General features: G+C 36.0%; 1 protein-coding gene across 1 annotated transcript in view; it reads left to right on the top strand.

Annotated features, from left to right (window-relative positions):
- LTN1 (listerin E3 ubiquitin protein ligase 1) overlaps positions 1-25469 on the top strand; it is a 66020-nt gene that overhangs the window by 25401 nt on the left and 15150 nt on the right. The window contains exons 13-23 of the mRNA XM_025449646.3: positions 30-269; positions 1072-1225; positions 2003-2147; positions 2636-2822; positions 4384-4543; positions 5738-5842; positions 9798-9940; positions 22726-22861; positions 23070-23214; positions 24268-24481; positions 24956-25193. Of these exons, the coding sequence (XP_025305431.3) occupies positions 30-269; positions 1072-1225; positions 2003-2147; positions 2636-2822; positions 4384-4543; positions 5738-5842; positions 9798-9940; positions 22726-22861; positions 23070-23214; positions 24268-24481; positions 24956-25193 (1867 nt within the window). The remainder of the gene's footprint in view (positions 1-29; positions 270-1071; positions 1226-2002; positions 2148-2635; positions 2823-4383; positions 4544-5737; positions 5843-9797; positions 9941-22725; positions 22862-23069; positions 23215-24267; positions 24482-24955; positions 25194-25469) is intronic.

The following is a 25469-nucleotide window of genomic DNA, read 5'->3' as shown; positions in this document are numbered from 1 at the left end:
TTTGTCTGTGTGAATTTTTTTTTCTGTAGATTACTTGATTGGAGAAGTGTATGTTGAAAGAATTATTGTTAAACTTCATGAAACTTTATCCAAAGCAAAGGAATTGTCAGAAGCTGAAAATAATGACTCATCAGTGTCTTTTATCTGTGATGTGGCTTATAACTATTTCAGCTCAGCAAAAGGATGCTTGCTAATGCCATCAGCTGAAGACTTACTGTTAACTCTCTTTCAGTTATGTGCTCAAAGCAAAGAAAATACACATTTGCCAGGTAATAGCCTACTGCTCAAATGTTTTGTTGGGAATCTCCGGCCCTGACCTTCATAGTGTAAGTGCCCAGGCTTTATTAATTGAATCATAATATACTTGAAAGTTGAAAGCACTTTGATTTAAAGGGCTACAAATCTTAAACACTTTCAGCTTTAGTAACTAAGTTAAAGATGTATGTAGACATTCTGTCTAAATTCTTTCTTGATACTAAAGACAGTTTTAGAAGGGGCCATGATAGATAATTAAAATCTTAGTCCCTTCACTCATTGGCTATGGTTTTTCAAGTTGCCTAATTTCTTGATGCTTCAATCTCCACATTCATAAAGGGGGGGGATATTGATATCTCCTCCTCTTAATATATATCAAGATGACATTGAGATAGTCTTTTTAAGGGCTATCTGGCCTTATGTATTAATTGAGAATAATGAAAAGAATATTTAAATTACCAGTATTGATAGCCTTCTTCCCCAGCCCTTTTTTTTTATACTAACTTCTATATTTGGAAAAGGTATAATATTTTTCACATCACCAAAAGGACAATGCTCTTGTAAATAAGTTCAGATCAGAAGAAAGCTAACTTTAAAAATCTTAACATGTTTGTATCTTAGCTCATGCCATGAGCTAGTTTATATTATTGCACATATATGACATGATTATTTTGGCAATTGAATAGTAATTTTATGTTTTCCTTTTTTAATGGTGTCTTAAAAATCTCAAGTCTGCATCGAGTTATTTCAGATATTTTATACTGATTACAGTTGCTTCACAGGGATTACAAATTACTGTTGACATCTTGATTTTAGACTTTCTTGTCTGTAAACTGAAAAATACTTGGCTCTCTGGTGTAAATTTATTGATCCACCAAACTGGCAATGCATATAAACAGAGTACCTTCCTATGTTTATCTGCTCTGTGGCTGAAGAACCAAGTTCAGTCTTCATCTTTGGATATCAAAAGGTAACTTTTTTTGTGCTTGTTTGCGCAGTATCTCTTTAATACCTGATAACTGTCTTTAAATAAGAGCCCACGATTAGTATGCCTATGAAAAATGACTTGTTACATAGAAATCTATAGGACTCTGTAAGATGATCCAGACAAAAAGATTTTTCCAAAAGGAATTTGTTTTAATGATCATTCGTTTAAACTCCATTAATTGAAGAGTGATTTGTCATAGCATATCTGCTGGACTTCTAATTTATGCTCAATGATGTGATGGTGGTGCTGTACTGTGTCTTGTGGGCTGGTGTGGATTATAACTGTAACCTCTCATGGCCACCACACATAGTGATTATTCTTCATTGTTTATTTTTGGGGAGTGAATAGCCACTGTGTTAAGGTGTTGAATTGCAAATATATTTCACACCTCATGCCTAAATCTATATATAAAAGTAAAAACCAAGAGAATGCATCCAGAGGCTGTTAGGATTGGGTCATATATTTTTCTGATTATCCTGGGGTTTTTTTCATAGAATAAGATAGGTGTATTTCAGAAATATCTGAAATAGGTCAAGTTCCCTTCATTCTGAGATAGAAGCAGCACTCAAATTCAAATCATAAATGTTGGATTAAATCCGTAATTTGGCTGTGTGTATGTTGGATACAGAGAAGAGGGAGTTTACTTGTCCTTTTGTTCAGATAAACTGTTACCTGCCATAGGGTATTTAATATGTACCAGGATGTTCAAAGTAGTCATAGCATAACTATAATAGTTACATTTTTTTTCATTATTTCCAGTCTTCAAGTACTCTTGTCTGCTGTTGATGACTTGCTAAATACACTTCTAGAAAGTGAAGATACTAATCTTCTGGGAGTATATATTGGAAGTGTAATGCCAAGCAGCAGTGAATGGGAAAAGATGAGACAGTCTCTTCCTATGCAGGTATATTTGAGATTGGACAGTGCTTATCTTATTCTGAAGTTTGGACTTCATGCAAGCTTAAATATTTTTATTTTATTCTGGGGAAGAAAATGGAAACAAAATCAATCTCTTTTTTTTTCTGGGGAGAAAAAAGGTAAATGAAATGGATATCTTACTTTGCCTTTACGTCTCTGAATGCTCATATATTGGATGTTTTTTGTTTGTAAGACAGTGGCAGTTGCCATAGTACAAGGTGAATTAGACCTAGTTTTGTCCTGAAGGAGCCTTAAAGAAATACAGATGTTGATAATTTCCTATAGTAAAACTCAAACTTCTAGGCTTCTGTGATTCTACTAATAAACCAGTAATAACTTCATTTTTGAAGTTATTCTAATAACATTTTAAGGATACTCTAACTTCATTTTTGTTCCCTGTCTTAATTGCATAGGTAGTAAATAACTTAGAATATCTAATGATTTTGTATATAATTTAATGTATTCTTTTTACAGTGGTTGCATAGACCTCTTTTAGAAGGAAGATTGAGTTTGAATTATGAGTGTTTCAAAACAGATTTTAAAGAACAAGATACAAAGAAACTTCCCAGCCATTTGTGTACTTCAGCATTATTGAGCAAAATGATATTAGTTGCACTGAAAAAGGAAATAGTCCTAGAAAATAATGAGCTTGAGAAAATAAGTAAGTATATATGAGCATTCAGATATAATAGAAATGTTTTGAAATAATTACAATAAATATAATTTTGAAATAATTTTGATGAACCTACAATTTAGATAAGAATCTTCCATTCCTAAAAACTGTTTTAGTAATGAGGAACTTGAGGTTACTTGAGTGATGAATGGTAAATTTCAAATTGGGTGGAAACATGAAATCTTGCTAGAATCTTGTTAGCTGTAGAGCAGAATTGGTAGAGGAACAGTTATTCAAGCTGGTAAGACATTGATACAGGTAGATCCCATGGCATATAACCCTAAAGAAAATGGTTAAGTGAGTCTGGTGTTTCATCGAGGATTCTGAATTTCCAGTTTTTGAACCACTATACCTTTGTGTTCATAGTGGGGAGATAGATAGATATTTCCTTTTTTTTCCCCCTCCTGGCAAGTAGAGGTTCAAATGTTGAATCCCAAAGGGGTTTTGGATTTCAAAACATCCCCCCATTCCAGGAAATAGCACAGAATTGTAGGAAGCAGTGTGACCTATACAAAATGGTATTAAAGGTGCAGAATATTTACATAATTTCTCTGTCAGTCTTGTTTGTAAGCCTTCAGTTGTAGCATAGTTACTAGTAGAAGAGAACATAGGCCCTGTGGAAGAAAGCTGGAACACCTCTTCTGACTAGCCAGTTCCATAGGCAGGGAAGGGCAAAGAGATTCGCCTGCAGTGTACATTGCCCACAGAGTGAATCTGTCCAAAAACAAAACTGGAAATTGGAGTAATAATAATCTTTGTAATAGTTTGCTTTTATTAACTGTGTTACTAATTACAAACTGACAACATTATGTTTTTAATCTTCTTATCAGCCGTATCAGATATTATTATTGTTGTTTTTCTCACCTTATTGTTTTCTTAGCTTGACTCAATTAGAATTACATAGCTTGGAAAGGATAGAATTAGATTTTGAACCAGGTCTGAAGTCTTCTGACTTCAAAATCCATACATGGCTTTATAAGAGAGAGTTGTGACTAATTATGTATTAAAATTTACTGTGATGTGCTAGGTTTTGGGATAGGTACTGGTCATTGAATTCTCATAGCAGTCCTTGAGGCAGATTTTAGTACTCTAATTGAGAACTAAGTGTACAAAGCTTATTTGAATCCAGCGCAGTCTGTTACTGAGGTCCATGCCACGTTTACTGTATCATGGTATTTCCCATTTCTTAACACATTGATTTGAACTTTTCATTTCGGGTATTCGGTCCCTTAATTGCTTGTCCTGTAGTAACTTGTTACCACTTGTGGCAAAAATAGGAAGATTTGTCCAGTATTTCTGGTAACTTAGGCTTGTCACATTCTTAACCAATCAGAAAAGGGAGCAAGTAAGATTTGGGAGAGGAATGGCATTTTGTATCAAATGTTCTCAGGTTTCATTACCATGGAACATCTCAAAGCAGATTTGAAAATCAGTTCATAGATACTTTGAGACTGGTGGGCATAGCATATTAGAAAATGGGACGGAGAAGTGAAATGATCGAAAGGCCTGTTTACAGAATACACTTGATGATGTGTTGTCCATTCTGTAGTTGCAGAACTGCTCTATTCACTGCAGTGGTATGAGGAATTAGACAATCCACCTATTTTTCTAACCGGATTTTGTGAAATGCTTCAAAAGATGAATATTACATATGATAACTTATGTGGACTTGGTAATACTTCTGGCCTTTTACAGCTGTTATTTAGCAGGTAAGAATCTCTTTTAACTTTCATTTTTATATGATTTTACTAGTTTTTGGCTTTGTTTCTGTAAAATGTTAGCTCATTTATGCTAGTCTTTCAGTCAGGGGATTGATCTAAATTAAACCCAATTCTTTTTTTTTAATTTGGTTAAGATTTTATTTATTTATTTGAGACAGAGTGAAAACGCATGAATGGGGGGAGGGATAGAGGAAGAGGAAGAAGTAGACTCCATGCTGAGCATAAAGCCTGACACGGGGCTTAATCCCAGTACCCCAAGATCATGACCTGAGCCCAAGGCAGGTACTTCATTGACTGAGCCACCCAGGTGCCCCTAAATTAAACCCAATTCTTAATGATAAATACTTTGTGGATTCTAAATACTCGATTTACTCATCTGGGGAGATACTTGAATTTTGCCTGTGTTCTTAAATCCATAAATATACTCAAGAATTTAAATACATGCCTGTATTCTTAAGTCCCTAAATACATGGTCATTTGGATGACAACAGAAGAAATAGAAGCCTTGTAGAAATTGTTTTGTCAACCATAATCCATTCTTCTACTTTCAAATCAAAGCTTTTACTTTGCTTGTTGTCACAGATGTGCCTTAAAATTATAACCACAAGATGCTCTCCTCTGCTTGGGGAAGTAGGTATAAAAACAGTCATACAGGTTCTTAGCAGTTAGGTATTGAGCTTGTTGAAATTACTATGTTGAGTGAAATTACTGTTTTGAACTGCTTCTCTTTGTTTTTCATGTACCTGTAGTGTTTTGAGTATGCTCTGTGGTATCACGGGTCCCAGGCTGAGCACATATTTCTCTGCAATCTCAGTCCACATACTTAACACTCAGAAATTTCCTTGACAGATATTAATACCTCCTTGGTTCTTTAACATTAACCAGGCTTGGTGTCCTGTGTGATGTGTCCTTTTCCCAGCTACAGTCTCTGGTCCTCAAGCCTAATCTCATCTCTTGGAATTTGAAGGGCTTTGGGATGAGAGCTCAGTATCAGTTATAAAAGAGCATTGGAAGCCTAAGCCTCCCAGTCCATTCAGTAATGGCAGTTGTTTGGGGGCAAAAGCTCTGTGTGAATTAATACCCTCACAAGGTGATTTATTTAATTCTGTAAAAGGAATCAGGCAGACAGTCTTTAAAAATCTTAAGCACTTTGAAAATGGATTTTTTCTTTTCCTTTTTTAGATCCATGGAACATGGCACTCTTTGGTCTCTTATTATTGCTAAGTTGATCCTTTCCCGAAGTGTTTCATCTGATGAAGTAAAACGGCATTATAGGAGAAAAGAAGGGTATTCATATTTAAAATGTTTGTACTTTGTAATTTGTTGTATTTAATCACCTTGGCAACCCCAGCTTATGAATAATCTCTAATCAATCAAGGAAATGATGTTTAAGAAATAAGGAAATTAAAGGAAATGAGAAAGATTTTAAAAGAATTTCAGTTGTTTTAGGTTTGAGACATACCTTATTTTATAAGCATTTTTATTTTATTTTTTTTAATTTATTTTTTATTGGTGTTCAATTTACTAACATACAGAATAACCCCCAGTGCCCGTCACCCATTCACTCCCACCCCCCGCCCTCCTCCCTTTCTACCACCCCTAGTTCGTTTCCCATAGTTAGCAGTCTTTACGTTCTGTCTCCCTTTCTGATATTTCCCCTGAGATATAAGCATTTTTAACTTTAAAATATTTTGTTGTGGAATTTTATACTTAGTTTAAAAAGCATTTTGTTAACTTGTTCTCATTTTCCCAGAAATCTTTTTGGTAGAAATCTTTCTTTTTCCTATCCCTAATATACTTCTTCCATTACTTTATTTGCTATTTGGAAGTGATAGGGAAAGTTACTTACTCTTGTCTTTAATAAGGATCATCTTATTGAAAAATAAAGAAATGAGATATATATGTTCTTTTTTTTAAGATTTTATTTATTTATTCATGAGAGACACAGAGAGTGAGAGAGAGAGAGAGAGAGAGAGAGAGGCAGAGACACAGGCAGAGGGAGAAGCAGGCTCCATGCAGGGAGCCCGATGTGGGACTCAATCCCTGGACCCCAGGATCAGGCCCTGGACTGAAGGCGGCCCTAAACCGCTCAGCCACCGGGGCTGCCCCAAGATATTTATGTTCTTAAAGAAATAGGTTATGAGGTTGGACATACTAGACATCTAGAGTTGGTCATATTAGAGAAGCTAAACACTCAAATACTTATGTGAAATTTACCAAGACACATTTTAGATTTATTGATTTACCAAGAATTCTGAAATGATATGTATGTTCTGGTACAGTAGAATTGTAAATGAAATTTTGATTTTTTTTCCAGATTTAAACTTACTATTTTGAAGTATAGATTTATATGCAATTGTAAGAAATGATACAAAGAGATTCCATATGCCCTTCATTCAGTTTCCCTCAGTGGTACCATTTTGCATAATTTTAATATAATTTTACATCCAGGAAAATGGCATTTATACAATCCATTGACTAAGTTTACATGTACTAATTTGTGTATGTGTGTGTGTGTTGTAATACACATGTCTGACCACTACCACAGACCAAGAGACAGAACAGTTTTATCGTAAGGATCCCTTGTGTTGTTATAAACAGGGCCACTTCCCTTTCTCTCATTCTCATCTCCAGGAACAAGCAATCTGTTCTTTTCTTTACCATTTAGGAAAGTTACGTAAATGGAATCATACAGCATATGATCTTTTGATATTGGCTTTTTTTATTTAGCATAATTTAATTTTTTTTCTGATTGTAAAAGTAATAGGGAATTAACTAGGAAAGTATTAGAACAATTTCTAATAATTGATATATACTTAACAGAAAAATCACATATTTTTTATTCAGTAATAATAATTTAAAATGCCATAGGAAAAAAGAGATTCTATTCACAATGACAGCAAAACTATATCTAGAAGTAAATTTAACAAAAAAAATACAATTACAAAACTTCAGTAAGATTACAAGTGAGGGTGGGAAGATAAATTGTAAAAAATGGTTGTATCAATCTGTAATTGAAATGTAATCTCAATCAAAATTCCAGGAATATTTTTTGAAAAATGTGACAGACTGCATTTGAGGGAAAAAATGCTCAAGAATCAGTAGGGGAAAAAAAAGAATTGGTAGGAAATTTCTGAAAGAGAAAAGTGAGAAGGACTTACCCTACCAATATAATAACTAAGCAGTATTAAGTTGGTAGATAGACAAATCAGTGGGTCAGATATAGAATCCAGAAACTAATCCACACAGATATGAGAATTTTGTTGTTGTTGTTGTTTTTTAAGATTTTATTTATTCATTCGACAGACTGAGCGAGCACAATCAGGGGGAGCAGCAGGCAGAGGGACAGGGAGAAGCAGATTCCCTCCTGAGCAGAGAGCCTGATGTGGGGCTTGATCTCAGAACCCTGAAATCATGACCTGAGCCGAAACAGATGCTTAACCAACTGTGCCACCCAGCAGCCCTGAGAATTTAGTTTTTGATGTAGGTGGCCTTTTAAATCAGAGGTGTGAGTCAATAATACATGACATTAGGATAATTGGATACATTTGGAAAAAATAGCAAGGTGCCCTTCTTTTACATTGTACACAAGAATGAAGTCCAGATGAAAGCTGAATGTAAAGAACAGATCTCTATAAAATTATTAAGGGAAAGAAGAGACTCTATATAATCTTGTTATGGGGAAGATCTTAAGCCAAGCAGAAAAACCCAGAATCCACAAAACAAATGATAGATACTTGATTTTGTCAAAATAAAAACTTCTAGCAACTTAACTCCCCATCAACAGATGAATGGATAAAAATGTAGTATATACATACAACGGAATATTATTCATTATTCAGCCTTTAAAAGGAAGGAAATTCTGACATATGTTTGAACATGGATAAACCTTTAGGACATTATGCCAAGTGGAATAAACCAGGCATAAATAACAAATACTATATGATTCCATTTAAATGAAATACTTAGTCAAATTCATAGAGACAGAAGGTGAAATGTCTGCCAGGACCTGAGGAGGGGGGAAATGGAGAGTTCTTATTTAAGGAGTAGAGTTCCAATTTTGTGAAATGAAAAGACAGATTTTACTTAATGAACTGTATACTTAGGAATAGTTAATTTAGTAAATTTAATGTGTATTTTACCCATAATTTAAAATTTTTACAAAAAGAAAACTTTGTATGACAAAAATGTAGTGAAACAAAGGTTAAAGGACAAGTGACAAAATGGGAAAAAACATTTACAAATTAAAAAAAAAATTGATATCCATAATACACAAATAGCTTCTATTAGTAAAACTATCCAGATTGAAAAATGTGTCAAGGACTTTAAAAAGGTAATTAATAGATAAAATAGTCAATGGTAATTCATTTATGAAATGTGAAATATGAAAGGATTTGCCATAGTAATAATGATAGAAATACAAATTAAAAGAAGCACATTTTATCTGCCATCTTGCTAGAAATTAAGAAGATTCATTAAGTGTGCAGTCACTCACATTTTTGGTGAAAGTGTAAATTGATTATGCTTTTTAGGAAAGCAATGTGAAATTATCAAAATATAATACATTCAAATCATTTGCTCTGGCAATTCTATTATATTTGTACATATGCAGAATAATACCTTGCTCACAGACATTTATTGTATTGCAGCCTTATTTGTAAGAGCAGAATTTTGGGGAAAACCTCATTGTGCACCAGAAGGGGAGTAGTTAAATTATGATAGTATGAAAAAAAAAAAATTATGATAGTATGGAATATTTTTGTTTTTGTTCTTAACTTAGTTATATAGCTTTAAAATAGAAAGTAATTTTTATGTATATGTCTTGTCATAGAAAGATCTAAAATGTAAGTGTAATACAAGTGTATTTAGTGTGATCTCTTAATATGAACTTTATATATGCACATAGATGAATATCAGTTCATAGAAAGGACACACAACTGGTACTGTTTAAATGAATCGGTAGACTCCTAAAGAGAACATAATCATATTTTGTTATGTAATTTTTAAAAATGGGGGAGAAGTTATATATGCTATGCTAGAAGCCTGTAAAAAAGAGAAGGTAGCAGCAAAAAATATCTAGTTTCATCATCCAGAACCAGCATAGTTTGCTTTTTTTTCCTGTACAGTTATTTTACATAGTGGCATTATTAGTCTTTTTGAGTATTCTGAAGGAGAGGAGTTTTCTGAAATCACTGCATGTTTAGGATAAATATAATTCATACTTTTCCTTTTCTTTAAACAGTTTTTTCCCACTAACGGAAGGTAATATGCATACCATTCAAAGTCTCTGTCCGTTTTTGTCAAAAGAAGACAAGAAAGAGTTCATTGCTCAGTGTATACCTCCCCTTTTGGCCTGGACTAAGGAAGATCTTTGCAGTACTAATGGTTAGTGCTTGATAACAAATATTTCTTTTATTTAATTACTGTTTGAGATAAAAGAAGCATTTCTTAATATCTAAACCCAAATCTAGCAGAGATAAGTTGAATTGCAGCTGATTTATTCCTAGTTTATACTTTTGCTATGTAACAAGTTGACAGTCAATAGGATGAATGTCGTTGGAAAATAACAATTATCCTTTTGCAGTATAGAAGTACTACAGCTTTAAGAGAAGATTAAAACCACAAATATTCTTTCATTATTTATTTCCATCCATAGCACTTTTAGCTATGCTTAATTGCTTAATTTCTCCCTAGTCAACCAATGATTGACAATCTAAAGGTAATAGAATAGCTTTTGTTGTATTTTACACTTTTGGGATACTTAATACTCTGTTAGTTCATTTGTTTATTAATTAATTAATTTTTTTTAAACTTTTTTTTAAAGATTTTATTTATTTATTCATGAGAGACACAGAGTGAGAGAGAGAGAGAGATAGAGAGGCAGAGACACAGGCAGAGGGAGAAGCAGGCTCCACACAGGGAGCCCGACGTGGGACTCGATCCCGGGACTCCAGGATCAGGCCCTGGACTGAAGGCGGCGCTAAACCGCTGAGCCACCCGGGCTGCCCTCATTTGTTTATTAATTTAATAAACACTGAACATGGCTCTTTGGCAGTTCCTCTTGTAGGCAGGACAGACATAAAATTATATTGTGATAACCAATATATCAGAGACATGTCCTGTGTGTCAAAGCAGCAGAAAAGGAGCTTCCCCACTCTGCTTGGAGGCATCATTGGTGATTTCACAAAGAAAAGTTTAACTGGGTAATGAAGTATAGTTTTCCACAGGGATGTAGTTGGATTTCAGGTACACAGAAACATGAAAGAGTGTAGAGATTTCAGTTTGGTTGGCATTTAAGGTAGAAGGTTTAGGACAAAGGGTGTAGGATGCCAAGAACCTGGATTTTGATAAGCAGTAGGGAAAGGCCTCATGGAGGTTAAGGAGTTTGGACTTTAAGAGGTAAGCAATAAGGAGCTATTGGCTCAAATTATGTAGGAGAGTAGTAGCAAGACTATTTCATTAGATTATTTTGATAACTGTGAAGGGTGGATATGAAGGAAAAGATTAGGAATAGAAGACAGGAAGCTATTGGAATGTCCTTATTTTTTTAATTTTTATTTTATTTATTTGTTTTTAGAGGGGGGAGGGGCAGAGGGAAAGAATCTTGCCCAGCTCGGAGCCTGATGGTGAGACTCAGTTTCCCAAACCTGAGATCATGACCTGAGCCAAAATCAAAAGTCAGATCTCTGATTGACTGAGCCACCCAGGCGCCCCCAGAAAGTCTTAATGAGAGATAAACAGAGCTTAAATCAAGGTATAGATGGAAGAAATTAAGGAAATAGAATTGGTGTGGCTCTGTGATTCTATTTCTGAATTGGGTAGAAGGAAATACCAGTAGGCCTTAGAGAGAACCTTTAAAGGAGACTTGAAGGTTAGGAGGAAGTAGGGAAGGGAATATACAGGGAATCAATGTTAAATAAGGTAGCTATGGGATAATACTCAAATGGAGATTGCCTGTTGATGGAAATACTGCTTTCAAAGCCCACGTCGTCGTGTAGGTGGTTGTATGATCTGTAAATGAGGATGAGCTCTCCAGGGAGAGTGAAGAGTGAGAATATCAAAGGGAACACCATTACATAGATAGAAGGGGTCTGTGGGTGGGGGAGACTTGAAAATAGGGATTAAAGATAAAGAGAAGCAGAGGAGGAGTTGTAGGTAGTATTCATCACCCGTGTTAAATGCCAGAGAAGGTCAAATAAAATTCAGGGCTAAAAAGTGTCCATTAGCTTTGGCATTATTGGAACGAAGAGTGGTGAGAAGGTGGTGAAAAAGGATGTAGAAAGAAGGTGAGAGCTGGAGATGAATTCAAGGTTAGAGAGAAAATCGGTATTCCAGAGGAGGAGGAGAAGCAGATAGAGATGGAGAACTGATGATAGCTCCCACTGAGGAGATGAGAGGGATGGGGTCTACTTAGATTTACTAACCTCGTGTAGGTGGAGTGACTTTCTTCAGAGGGAAGAAAGGAGAGATGTAGGATGGATGCAGATGTGAATAAAGAGAGGGTAGGGAACTTCATGTGTTCTTACTAATCAGTTCTCTGTCCTTTCGGGCTAGGTCATTTAATGAGTGGAAACTGGATTGTAGATTTTAAGAAGGATAGTGAAAGTTTGAAGTAGTGGAAGAAATGCTCCTGTCAACAAACTTTTCTCAAAAAGAATTAGGCTATGGCACCAAAGGCCAGCTGATGTCAAAAATAAATTATTGTGGCATTAAGCTTTATAGTTGCGTTCACTTACAGAGTTAGACTATAGGATCAGGCAGGGATTTGTAGTTCTGGAATGAGGATGCAGTTGAAGTGGCTGTGCATAGAGGAGAAGAGTACCTAATGGGAGTGAAGGTGGTTCCTCCAGCACACATCATAACTGAAGGATGGCAGAGGCAAGGAAGGGGCAGGAGGAAGGACTGCAGTGTCACACAGACCACAAGGTGCATCGCTGTTTGGAAAGCCCTGCAGGAGGAAGAATGTTTCTGAGATTTGATAACTAATTTTGCTCTTACAGCCAAAGTAATGAAACAATTAGCTAACAAATGCATTTTTAGTATTTAGTTGTTAGAAAACTTATTGTTTTTATTACACTTGAGCTCCGTGTATTCTGTTTTGCCAGGAAGTTTTTAAAAAAAATATTCCTCTGCCTTTAAAGGAAAGTTAAATATATTATACATTTTCTTTTCTTTCTTCCTCAGTTCCCTTTTATGTACAGGGTAAAAATCTAAGCCTTAGTTTGGCCTGTTGGACATTTTACAGTCTTATTGCAACTGACTCTCCAGTTTTACCTCTTTTTTGCTTCCATCCTGGACCCTGGCCATGCTAAATCTTCATGATTTTTGAACATTATATACTTTTTTTTAAGTTTTAAATTATTGACATATATTACTGTATATGTTTAAGGTGTACCACTTGATGGTTTGATTTATATATACTATGATATGATTACCACAATAGGTTGAGCTCACATCCATCTTATTATAGATAGAATAAAAAGAAAGGAAAGAGGAAAAAAACTTTCTCCTCCTGATGAGAACTCAGGATTAACTTCTACCAGCTTTCCTACTTACCATGTTGTTAGCTGTAGTTACCATGTTGTAGATTACATCCCTGGTACCTACATTTGTCTTGTAACTGGAAGTTGTAACTTTACAAAATTCTTTCTCCAAGCTCCGTCTTCCCCCATCCTCTCCCTCTGGTAACCACAGCCTAATCTCCTTTTCTGTGAGTTTGGGTTTGGTTTGGTTCCACATATGAGTGAGATTATACAGTATTAGTCTTTGACTTATTTCACTTTAGCATAGTGTCTTCAAGGTCCATCCATGCTGTCACAAAATGGTAGGGTGTCCTTTTTTATGGCTGTGAATAGTATTCCATCCTATATTTATTTTACAACTTTTTTTCCATTTCATTCATTGATGGACACTTGAGATGTTTCCATGTCTTGGCTGTTATAATTAATACTGCTATGAACATGGAGGTGCAGATATCATTTGGAGTTAGAGTTTCTTTTTACTTTGGATATATGTTGACCTTTGAACAACATGGGTTTGAATTGTGTGGGTCCAGTAATATGCACATTTTTTTAATAACTAAAGTACAGTAATGTATTTTCCTTATGATTTTTGTGACATTTTCTTTTTTCTAGCTTACTTTATTATAAGAATATAGTTAATACATACAACAAAATATGTGTTAATTGTCAATGTTATTGGTAAGGCTTCCAGTCAGCAGTAGGCGGTTAGTAGTTAAGTTTTTGGGGAGTCAGAAGGTTATATGCAGATTTTCAGGTGCATGGGGTAGAGGTGGGGGTTGGTGCCTCTAACTCCCACATTATTTCAGGTTTAACTGTATTCCCAGAAATGGAATTACTGGATCATATGGTAGTTCTATTTTTAATTTTTTTAAGGTCCTTTGTATTGTTTTCCATAGTGGCTGAGCCATTTTATGGTCCCACCAACAGGGCACAAAGGTTCCATTTTCTTCACAGCCATGCCAGTATTTGTTATCTATCTTTTTGATGATGACCCTTCTATTAAGTGTGAGGTGATATCTCACTGTAGTTTTAATTTGCGTTTTCCTAATGACTAATGATGTTGAGTATCTTTTTATAGTATATATCTGTTGGCCGTAAGAATATCTTCTTTGGGAAAATGTCTATTCAGGCCCTTTGCCCTTTTTAAAATTAGATTGGTTTTTTGCTCTTTAGTTGTATGAGTTATTTATATATTTTGGATATTAATCCCTTATTGGATATATTTGCAAATATTTTTTCCCATTCTGTAGGTTGTCTTTTCACTTTGTTAATGATTTATTTTGTTGTGCAGAAACTTTTTAGTCTGATGTAATCTCACATTTTTATATATGATTTTGTTACTTGTTCTTTAGGAGTCATATCCAAAAATTAATTACTAAGATGCATGTGAAGAGCTTAATTCCTTTATTTTCTTCTAGGAATTTCCTAGCTTCAGGTCTTATATGTTTAAATCTTTAATTGGTTTTGAGTTAACTTTTGCAAATGATTTAAGATATGGGGTCAGTTTATTATTTTACATGTGAATAGCCAATTATCCTAGTACCATTTATTGAAGAGTCTGTCTTTCTCCACTTAGTAATTTTGGATCCTTTATCAAATATTAATCAGTCATATTTTGGGCACTCAATTCTATTTCATTGGTCTGTTTGTGTTTATGCTCTATTATACTGTCTTGATGTCTATAATAGCTTTATAGTATAGTTTGACATCAGGAAGTGTAATGCATCCTACTTTGTTCTTTCACAGGATTTATTTGGCGAGTCAGGATTTCTTGTGGTTCTGTGTACATTTTAAGAGTGTCTTTTCCTTGGCAGCTCGGGTGGCTCAGCAGTTTAGTGCCACCTTCAACCCAGGGTGTGATCCTGGAGACCCAGGATCGAGTCCCACATTGGGCTCCCTGCATGGAGCCTGCTTCTCCCTCTGCCTGTGTCTCTGCCTCTCTCTGTGTCTCTCATGAATAAATAAATAAAATCTTTAAAAAAAAGAAAAGTATCTTTCCTACTTATGTAAAAAATGCCAGTGGAATCTTGAATAGGGTTTGCATTGAATCTATGGATGACATTTGGTAGTATTGGTATTTTAACAATATTCTTCCAGTCCATGAACATGGGATACCTATTTATTTGTCTTTAATGTCCTTCATCAGTGTCTTACAGTTTTCAAAGTAGAGATCTTTTATTTTCTTAAATGTATTCCTAAGTATTTTGGTTTTGATGCTGTTGTAAATGGGATAGATATTTTTGTCCAGAAAGTTTGTTGTTATTCTATATAAATGTTACTGATTTTTGTATGTTAATTTTGTATACTGCAACTTTACTGAATTCACTGCTCTCATAGTTTTTTTGGTTGAGTCTTTAGGATTTTCTATATTTTAAATTATGTCATCTGTAAAGAGACAATTTTACTTCAACTTTTCCAATTCTGATACCTTGTATTTCACTTTTTTGCCTGGTGGTTTTAGCTAGGACTTCTAGTACTATGTTGAATAGGAGTGATGAAAGCAGGCATTATTGTCTTGTTTCTAATCTTAGATGAAAAGCTTTCAGTCTTTCAGCATTGAGTATGACGTTAGCTGGGGGCTTGTCAATTTATGGCCTTTATTATAGTGAGATATGTTATTTCTATGCCTAATCTTTTAAGAGTTTTTATTATGAATGGATGTTGAATTTTGTCAAATGCTTTTCTTTGTGTCTGCTGAGATGATCATATGCTTTTTTTTCATCTTACTAATGTGATGTATCACATTGATTGGTTTGTGTTTATTGAACCATCTTTGTACTCTAGGGATAAATCTCATTTGGTCATGGAGAATGATCCTTTTAATGTGCTGCTGTATTCATTTTGCTAGTATTTTAGCAATAATATTTCGTCTGTATTCATCAGGAGCATTTGCCTGTAGTTTTCTTTAATAGTATTGTCTTTTTCTGGTTTTGTTATCAGGATAATGCTGGCCTTTTAATGGCAATTTAGGAGTGTTTTCCTTCGCTTCAATTTTTTGGAAGAGTTTAAGAAAGATTGGTGTTGATTCTTCTTTAAATATTTGGTAAAATTCACCAGTCAAGCCATCTGCCCCTGGGCTTTTTCTTCATTAGGAGATTTCTGGTTAGTGATTCATTTTCCTTGTTAGTAATTGGTGTATTCAGATTTTGTTTCTTCCTGATTCAATCTTAGTAAGTTGTATGTTTCCAAGAGTTTTTTCCATTTCGTCTAGCTTGTCCAGTTTGTTGGCATTTGGTTGTTCAGTGGTAGCCTCTTACGATCTTTTGAATTACTGTGATATCAATTGTAATGTCTTTTTCATTTGCAGTTTTGTTGATATGAGTCCTTTCTCTTTCTTCATTCCCTTGGTTAGTCTAGCTAAGGGTTTGTCGGTTTTGTTTCTTCAAAAACCAACTCTTAGTCTCTTTGTTTTATTTTCTGTTCTGTTTCATTTATTTCTGCTCTAATCTTTTTTTCTTCTTCTGCTGACTTTAGGCTCAGTTTGTTCTTTTTCTAGTTCCTTAAGACATAGAATTAGGTAGTTTACTTGGAGATCTTTTTTGCTTCTTAATTTAGGCATTTTATTATTATGAATCTCCCTGTTGGAACTACATTTGCTGCATTCCACTAGTTCTGATATAGTGTATTTCCATTTTTGCTTATCTAAAAAGTTTTAGTTCCCCTTTATTTCTTTGATCCATTGGTTGTTTAGGAGAGTGTTGTTAAGTTTCCATGTGAATTTTTAAGTTTTACTGTCATTATTGATTTCTAGTTTCATGATATTGTGGTCAGAGAAAGTACTTGATATGATTTCAGTTTTTTTTTTTTTTTTTAATTTGCTAAGATTGTTTTATGGCCCAACCTATGGTTTATCTTAGAAAGTGGTCATTATGCACTTGAGAAGAAATGTGTATTCTGCAATTGTTGGATAGAATGGAAGCATGAATTTTCTAAATATTATCACCATAGAAACATAAGCTGTAGTTTTGTTATTTATTAGTTAGGATATAGGAGTCTTTCTTCTTCTTTTTATGTCTGTTAGATCCATTTGATCTGTAGTATTGTTTAAGTCCCCTGTTTACTTATTGATTCTTTGGATAATCTGTTTTCATTGTTGAGAGTGCAGTATTAAAGTCTCCAACTATTATTGTATTACTATTTCTCCGTTTAGCTGTGTTAGTTTTCGCTTTATGTATTTAGGTACTCCAGTGTTGGATGCATAAATATTTACAATTGTAATATCTTCTTGCTATATTGACCCTTTTATCATTATATTATAACCATCTTTAAAGTCTATTTTGTCTAAGTAAAGGCACACCTTGTTTTATTGCATTTTGCTTTATTGCACTTTGAAGATACTGTGTTTTTTTTTCTTTTTTATAAATTGAAAGTTTATGGCAACCCTGCATCAAGCAGCTTTGCCAACGCCATTTTTCCAATGGCATTGTTTACTTCGTGTTTTTATATTCTGGTAATTCTTGCAATATTTCAAATTTTTTCATTATTACTGTATTTTTTTTCTGGTGATGTGTGAGCAGTGATCTTTGCTGTTATTATTGTAATAGTTTTGGGGTGCCATGGGCTATCCCCTATAAGAAAGCTAACTTAATCGATAAGTGTTTCAGTGTGTTCTGACTCTTCTACCTGCCATTCCCTGTCTGTCTCTCTCTCCTTGGGCTTGCCTATTCCAGGCTAATTAATAACCCTACAATGGCCTCTGTGTTCAAGTGAAAGGAATTGTCACATGTCTCGCATTTAATTAATTAATTAATTAAAATTTTTAAAGATTTTATTTATTTATTCATGAGAAATACACAGAGAGAGAGGCAGAGACACAGGCAGAGGGAGAAGCAGTCTCCATGTAGGGAGCCCGATGTGGGGCTTGATCCCGGGACTCCAGAATCACGCCCTGGGCCAAAAGCAGATGCTCAACCGCTGAGCCACCCAGATGTCCCCATGTCTTAATTTTAAATCAAAGACTAGAAATGATTAAACTTAGTGAGAAAGTCATGTTGAAAGTGAAGGTAATTTTGAAAGCTAGGCCTCTCATGCCAAACAGCTAAGTTGTGAATGCAAAGGAAAAGGTCTTGAAGGACATGAAAAGTGCTTCTCCATTGCACACGTAAATGATAAGAAAGCAAAATAGCCATGTTGCTGATGTGGAGAAGTTTTAGTGGTTTGGATGGAAGATCAAACCAGCTACTACATTCCCTTAGATACTAACTTTCTTCTATTCTAAGAAGGCTAAATGAGGTGAAGAAGCTTCAGCAGAAAAGTTTGAAGCTAGGAGAGATTGATTCATGAGGTTTTTTTTGTTTTTGTTTTTGTTTTTTTTTTAATTTTTTTTTTAAACATTTTTATTTATTTATGACAGTCACAGAGAGAGAGAGAGGCAGGGACATAGGCAGAGGGAGAAGCAGGCTCCACGCACCGAGAGCCCGACATGGGATTCGATCCCGGGTCTCCAGGATCGCGCCCTGGACCAAAGGCAGGCGCCAAACCGCTGCGCCACCCAGGGATCCCTGATTCATGAGGTTTAAGAAAAGAAGCCATCTATCATAATAGCACAAGTTGAAGCAGTAAATGCTGGCACAGAAGCTATAGCAAGTTACCTGGAAGATCTAGCTTAAGATAATGAAAGTGGCTACACTAACAGCAGGTATTCGCTGTAGATGAAACAGCCTTTTACCAGAAGATGCCATTTAAGACTTTCATAGCTAGAGGAAGAAGTCAGTGTCTGGCTTCAAAGAATAAGCTGATTCTCTTGTTAGGGGCCAGTGCAGCTGGTGACTTTAAATAGGAGTCACTGCTCAGTTACCACTGTTACTGCAGTTTATTTTTTTTTTTTTAAAGATTTTATTTATTTATTCATGAGAGACATGTGGGGGGAGAGAGAGAGAGAGAGAGAGGCAGAGGCAGAGGGAGAAGCAGGCTTCATGCAAGGAGCCTGATGTGGGACTCGATCCCAGGTCTCCAGGATCACGCCCTGGGCTGCAGGCGGTGCTAAACCGCTGCGCCACCAGGGCCGCCCACTTTTTTTTTTTTTTTTTAAGATTTTATTTATTTATTTGAGAGAGAGACAGAGCGAGCATGAGTCGGGGGAGAGACAGAGGGAGAAGCAGACTGCCTACTGAGCAGGGAGCCCAATGTGGGGGGATGATGACCTGAGGTGAAGGCAGATGATTGACTGAGCCACCTAGTAGGTACCCTGTAGTTTACATTTTTAAAAATATTATATAACTAGTAGCAAATTTTTGTAGTTATGGTTATACTTAATTTTTTTTTTTAGGATTTTGTTTTTTAAATTTTGGAGAGAGTGAGCATTTAAGTGGGTGGAGGGGCAGAGGGAGAGAATCCTCAAGCAGATTCCCTGCTGAGCACAGAGCCTGACTCAGGGCTCAATTATATTACCCATGAGACCATGACCCAAGAGTCAGATGCCCAACAGACTGAACCACTCAGGCATCCTGTATTTTTACTATATCTTAAAAATATATTTATTTATTTATTTACTTTTAGAGAGAGAGTAGGACCTGCTATTATAGTCTGCTTCTGGACAAAGCTGTTTGAGCTCTGATGAAGCTGGGCGGCTCACAGTTAGATAAGACTGCTAGCTCGGTTCTGCAGTTACCTGGATTCTCGGGTCAGCCTCACTAGATAGGTCGGGCCGGGTACCATATTCATTAATAGATTGGGGTATGAATTAGCTTCCCTGCCCTGGCAGCAGGACAGATTCCAGAATCTGTAAAGCTCATTGTTTGGGAACCTGAATAGCAGGAATGTGTGCAGAATTTCCTGGTCAGGTGATGCTCTGTAGATGGGGGAAGCCAAGGACTGTGCTCTTTCAGGTGCCACTGGACATAGGCCTGTTGGATGGGCTGTGGAGCTTCCCATGTGCTGTTTAGGTTCCCTGGTCAGACAGGCTAAAGGTTGCATTCAGTGATGAGTGGGCTACAGATTAGGTTTCTTGCCTGGGCACAGTGGCAGAAGTAGCTCTAAAGCCAGTAAAGCTCTGTGTTGTCTAAACTCAAGCAGAACTGCATCCCAGGTTCTTTGACTGGACTGGGCCACTGGCTTTGGTCTGCAAAGTATGGGCCCTGCCCGCCCGCCTCTTGGTTGTAGTGCTGCTCTGATGTACAGCTTTCAGGAATTTTTGCTAGCCTTTCTGGTCAGATGGGCTGGAAGACTCTCCACAGTATGTGGGGCTATGTCTCAGCTCCCTTGCCTGGGTGGGAAGGGGAGGGGCCAGAAGTGACCCTCAGCTTTGTGAATTAATCCTCTGCCTGTGTGTAGCAGGAGAAGCCCCAGTGCAGGATGCTGGCTTTGCTCTGGTTGATCAGCCCTGCTCAGTTGCCTCTTGGCTATGAGTGGCTTTTGGGCCACACAGCTTTCAGGAATTGTCTCCAGCCCTTCTGGTCTGTCGGGGCTGGAAGATGCTCCACAATTAGCAGGGCTGCAGCTCTGCTCCTTACCTGGGAGTGGGTAAACTGGGCTTCGGGGCTGTCAAAACTCTTCCTTTGACTCTTCCTTTGAGAATCAGAATCAGGCAGATCTGCGTGAGCCTGTCTTGGTTCTGCAGATAAGCAAAGCCACAGATTGGGATTACTACTGGACACTGCAGGTATGAATTGATCTGCCTAGATCTGTGTGCTGGTTGTTACAAGCACCCTGTCCATTCTTTGTCAAAGTCAGGACTGAGGCCTGCAAATTACCCAGCAATCCCAGTACTCTGAGATCAGAGTAGGAGGTCCACCACAGCGACTCACAGTACTGGAGGGGTTGTGCTGGTTTTCCCTCACCCTAGGCTTTTTCCTACTGCAGAACCAGAGTCTCCAGGGTGCCCTTCCCACATGGAGCTGCACTGTCCTGGGGAGGGGCAGTGTAGTCGGTGTGGAGCTGCTTCTCTTACCTTCCTAATGCATCCTGTCTTGGTCTCAGTGACAGAGGGGGTGCTTTAACCTGACCCCTATAAGAGTCTCAGTGACATCTTGTTCTTGAATCGTTAGTGGATTTTCTTATGAGGAGGGAGCAAAGTCAAGAACAACTTACGTTGCCATCTTGGTGGTATCTCTTCTATTCTGTCCTTTTTTACAACTGTGTGCCCCTTTGCTGTTTTCACAGACTGTCGAACTTTTGATAAGTCCCAGTTCAAATACCAGCTTTGGGAAGCCTTTTCTTGCTTTTTAAAAAATGATTAATTCATTTATTTGAGAGAAGAGCAAGCGGGGTAGGGAGCAGAGGAAGAGAATATCCAAGCAGACTCCTGCTGAATGTGGAGTCCAGTGCAGGGCTTGATCCCACAAGCCATGAGTTCAGGACCTGAGTCGAAACCAAGAGTCACACGCCCAACCGACTGAGCCACCGGGTGCACCTGGGAAGCCTTTTATGACTCAACCTAAATGGAGATAGTTGTTTATTTTCTAGATTCCCAGTTTTTGTCCCCAATATATTCTAATTTGTTTTTAAGTCTACCAGTACTGCTAGATGAATCCTTTCAGGGACTGAATTTTGTTCATCTTTCCCCAGCATCTAGCAATGCACCTGGTACTCATTATTTATTCATTCTTCATTTAGTCAGTCAAAATAAATGTCTGTATTTCAGGCATTGTACGAGGGGGAGGTACACAGTGGTAAGTAAAACAGACAAGATTCCTTCATGGAGCTTACTTTCTTTTGAGGAGATAACAAATAAGTAACAAACAGTGCTGTAAAGACAATAGACAAAGGAGAATTGAGAACAGAGAAATGCAGGGGGATGTACTTCATGTATGTGGGAATTGCATAGAGTATAGGCAATATTTAAGCTGCGTGTTAAAGGGTAAGAAGGAACCGGGATTCTAAAGAGTGGTAAGCCTATGAGAACTTTCCAGATATAGTACATGCCTATTGAGTTAATGTATGAATTACGGAAGAAGATGTTCTGTTTTCCATCTTTAACTTTACACTCTAGCTATGTTTTTCATGTTCGTCTTTATTTAAGAGATGGGGCATACTAAATGAGTCCTATATGTAAGAAACCAAGAACAAAAAACAAAACCCCAGCATAGGTTAGTTTAAAGCACAGTATCATTTACTCACCCTAACCCACCCCGACCCCCACTCCCTTTTCTATGGTAGGTGCTTGGTATGGAGACAGGGTCTCTGCTCTGTGGAGCTTACATGCTCATTTGTTGACTCTTTCATGTTAGTCCTTTTTAGAATTCTTAACCTAGACATTTCTGGGGAAGGTGTTGGACCTATCTCAAAATAGAATTTCTCTTTTGTAATAGCAGTAGATTTTTTTCCTGATTTTTCTTTTTTTCTTTTGGTCTGTTGCACAAGTTTAATAATATAAGAAATGAGTTAGTAGTTTACCATTCTATATAGTGATTGGCTTTTCTTGAATTTTCTCATTTGTGGTAATTATAATGCTTACATAATTAGTACTAGAAATGCTTTTCTTCATTTCAAGGTTTGTATCAAAGAAAGAAAAGAATGCTTTTTTGTTAACATTAGCATGGTCTAAGAATAATCATCCCTATTTTTTGTCAAAAAAGTTTTATCAGAGAACATAATTTCATAAAAAATAAAGTCATGTGTAAGACAAGACTTTGATTTAAGGCAGTATGTGTAGATAGATGTGGATGTATGTGTATGTACATTTAATTTTCATTTTGAATTTTACTTTAGGAGGTTTTGGACATCTTGCCATTTTTAATTCTTGCCTGCAAACCAGAAGCATAGATGATGGGGAGTTATTACATGGTATATTAAAGATTCTAATATCCTGGAAGAAAGATCATGAAGATATTTTTCTTTTCAGTTGGTAGGTGATATTTTATATTATCCCCCACCCCCATTACAATATGTGTCCAGATTGTATATCTTACAGTCACAACTTTGTATAGTAATAGGTTGGTAAACACTTAAGTCAGCCTGTTATAAGTATATAAGATTTAAAATAAAATAGTTTGTAATTGAATGTCCATATAATTCTTTAATGTTATTTTGTTTTGTTTCTGTCTTTATCACAGTAATCTATCAGAAGTCAGCCCAGAGATACTAGGTGTAAATATAGAAATAATACGGTTCCTTTCCCTGTTTCTGAAATACTGCTCATCTCCTTTGGCAGAGAGTGAATGGGACTTCATCATGTGCTCCATGTTGGCTTGGTTAGAGGTAAATTAAACCAATGTATCATCAGTGTTGGGTCTTCATGCATATCTGTATGCTAGAACAAATTACTAATCTTAATCTTTAAGTAATGATTGTAATTAGTTCTTTTGCAAACATTTAAACTCTGTAGATATATTCCTCACCAGTTACTATTTGAAAGGATAGTGCATTGATAGAGGTTTAATATCTGCTGGCATCATTCAATGACCAAATCTCCTGCCATTAAAATGTACTCTCCATAGCTCATTTTAATATAATATTTGTAGCACAGACCTTGCAGGTGTTATCCTTCGTGATTAGTTTTTTTTCTATCTTTTTGGCTCTTAATTAAATTATTCTTAAAATGTACTGTGTCAGTAATAGGTTAAAGATTAAGCAAATTCAGAGAGAATCAGTGCTCTTTTTATACACAAAGCAGGTATAATATTTGTGGGCTCTGATGGCTGCAAATCACTGGGGTTGAATTGGGCTAAACCTCTGCTTTGTTTGCTATTAGCTGTGTGACTTAGGATGTTCAAACAACCATTTTGAGCCTCAGTGTCCTTATTTTTTTATTTTTTTAAGATTTTATTTATTTGAGAGAGAGAGAGAGTGCAAGCAGGGGAGAAGGACAAAGGGAGAAGAAAAGAGAAAATCTCAAGCAGACTCCCTGCTAAGCGCAGAACCTGAGATCATGACCTGATCCCAAGTTCAAGAGTTGGAGATTCAACCCACTGAGCTATCCAGTCATCCTCAGTGCCCTTATTTTTAATATAACTTAATAATGCCCAATTAGTAGGGCTCCTGAGAAGATTATAAATATGGTTTTGTATATTTCACTTGATAAATGGTAACTGATATTTTCTTTCAGAGTTTTAGAAATAGAGTATTTCAAAATAAGTGGATTGATTCTAATTCTTAGTATTTAATTTTTAAAATGTGTAAATGTCTCCTGAGACTACACTTCAACTGCTTTTTATTTTAAAATTTAGAGAAATGAAAGCATTTTCTTTATTGCCTTGATTTGTGGTATTTGTGGTAGATGTCTGCTTACCTATTTCATCTTTGTTTCTTCAGACAACAAGTGAGAATCATGCATTGTATTCTGTTCCACTTGTACAACTGTTTGCGTGTGTCAGCTGTGATTTGGCCTGTGAGCTCAGTGCTTTTTTCGACTCTGCAACTCCAGATACCATTGGCAATCTCCCTGTAAATCTAATCAGTGAATGGAAAGAATTTTTTTCCCAAGGCATCCACAGTTTGCTTTTACCTCTTTTGGTGACTGTTACAGGCAAGTGAAAGGGGAATCATAGTGAGATACATTGCAAGTGACTAGCTGAAAAATTCAAAATAAAAACTTTGGCTGTTTAAATCAAACAGTACAGAGTGTAAAAAAAAAAAAGAAAAAAAAAAAAAGAAAAAGAACCTGAGAGAAAGCTTGGCATCTCAGAAGCATCATATATGCTTCTGCTTTCCAGGCAAGAATTGAAAACTGGCAAAGAACCCAAAGATTATTGCAAATTAAAATAATAGTAATTCAGATAACCTGAAAAGATTATTTATAACTCAAACTTCTCTTTTTTAAGGATGAGATAATAGAAGTTATGATTATCATGTAAGATTACGTTAAACAGTTTCTAGCGAGGACTGCTCTAATATTTGTCAGTTTTTTGTTTCATTTTCTTAAATGACATTTGACTATAAGTCAGTCAAACTCTATTACCTTGTTTTAGAATGTGCATGTTTCTTTCCTTTCTGTCATCAGGAGAAAGCAAAGATACATCTGAAACATCCTTTCAGAATGCAATGCTGAAGCCCATGTGTGAAACATTAACATATATCCCAAAGGACCAGCTATTGAGTCAAAAACTCCCTTCAAGACTGGTTGCTGGCCAAAAAACAAACTTACCAGAGTATCTCCAGACTTTGTTAAATATATTGGCCCCATTACTCCTCTACAGAGCTCGACCTGTGCAAATTGCTGTTTACCATATGCTGTACAAGTAAGAATTCTTCTAATTGAATCAGTGTTGTGGTTGAAAAAAGTAGAATATATATTTAGTTTTAACACTTGATCATTAAAGAAAAAAAAAGTAAAAGTAAAAAAAGAAAACTTGATTATGTATTTTAATAACAGGGATGCCAAATTTTGGATGATTTAGGTCACTGTTCTCTGTACACAACTTACATTTAAAAATATACTCATTCAGAGTAAGTATTAGTCATTCTGCCTCTTGAGCATGATTTAACAATGAACAAGTTAATGTAATATATTCTGA

This window comes from Canis lupus, chromosome 31 (genome assembly GCF_003254725.2).
Source record: "Canis lupus dingo isolate Sandy chromosome 31, ASM325472v2, whole genome shotgun sequence".
NCBI classification, from domain to species: Eukaryota; Metazoa; Chordata; class Mammalia; order Carnivora; family Canidae; genus Canis; species Canis lupus.
The sequence above is the reverse complement of the archived record's forward strand: the minus strand, read 5'-3'. Positions and strand labels throughout refer to the sequence as shown.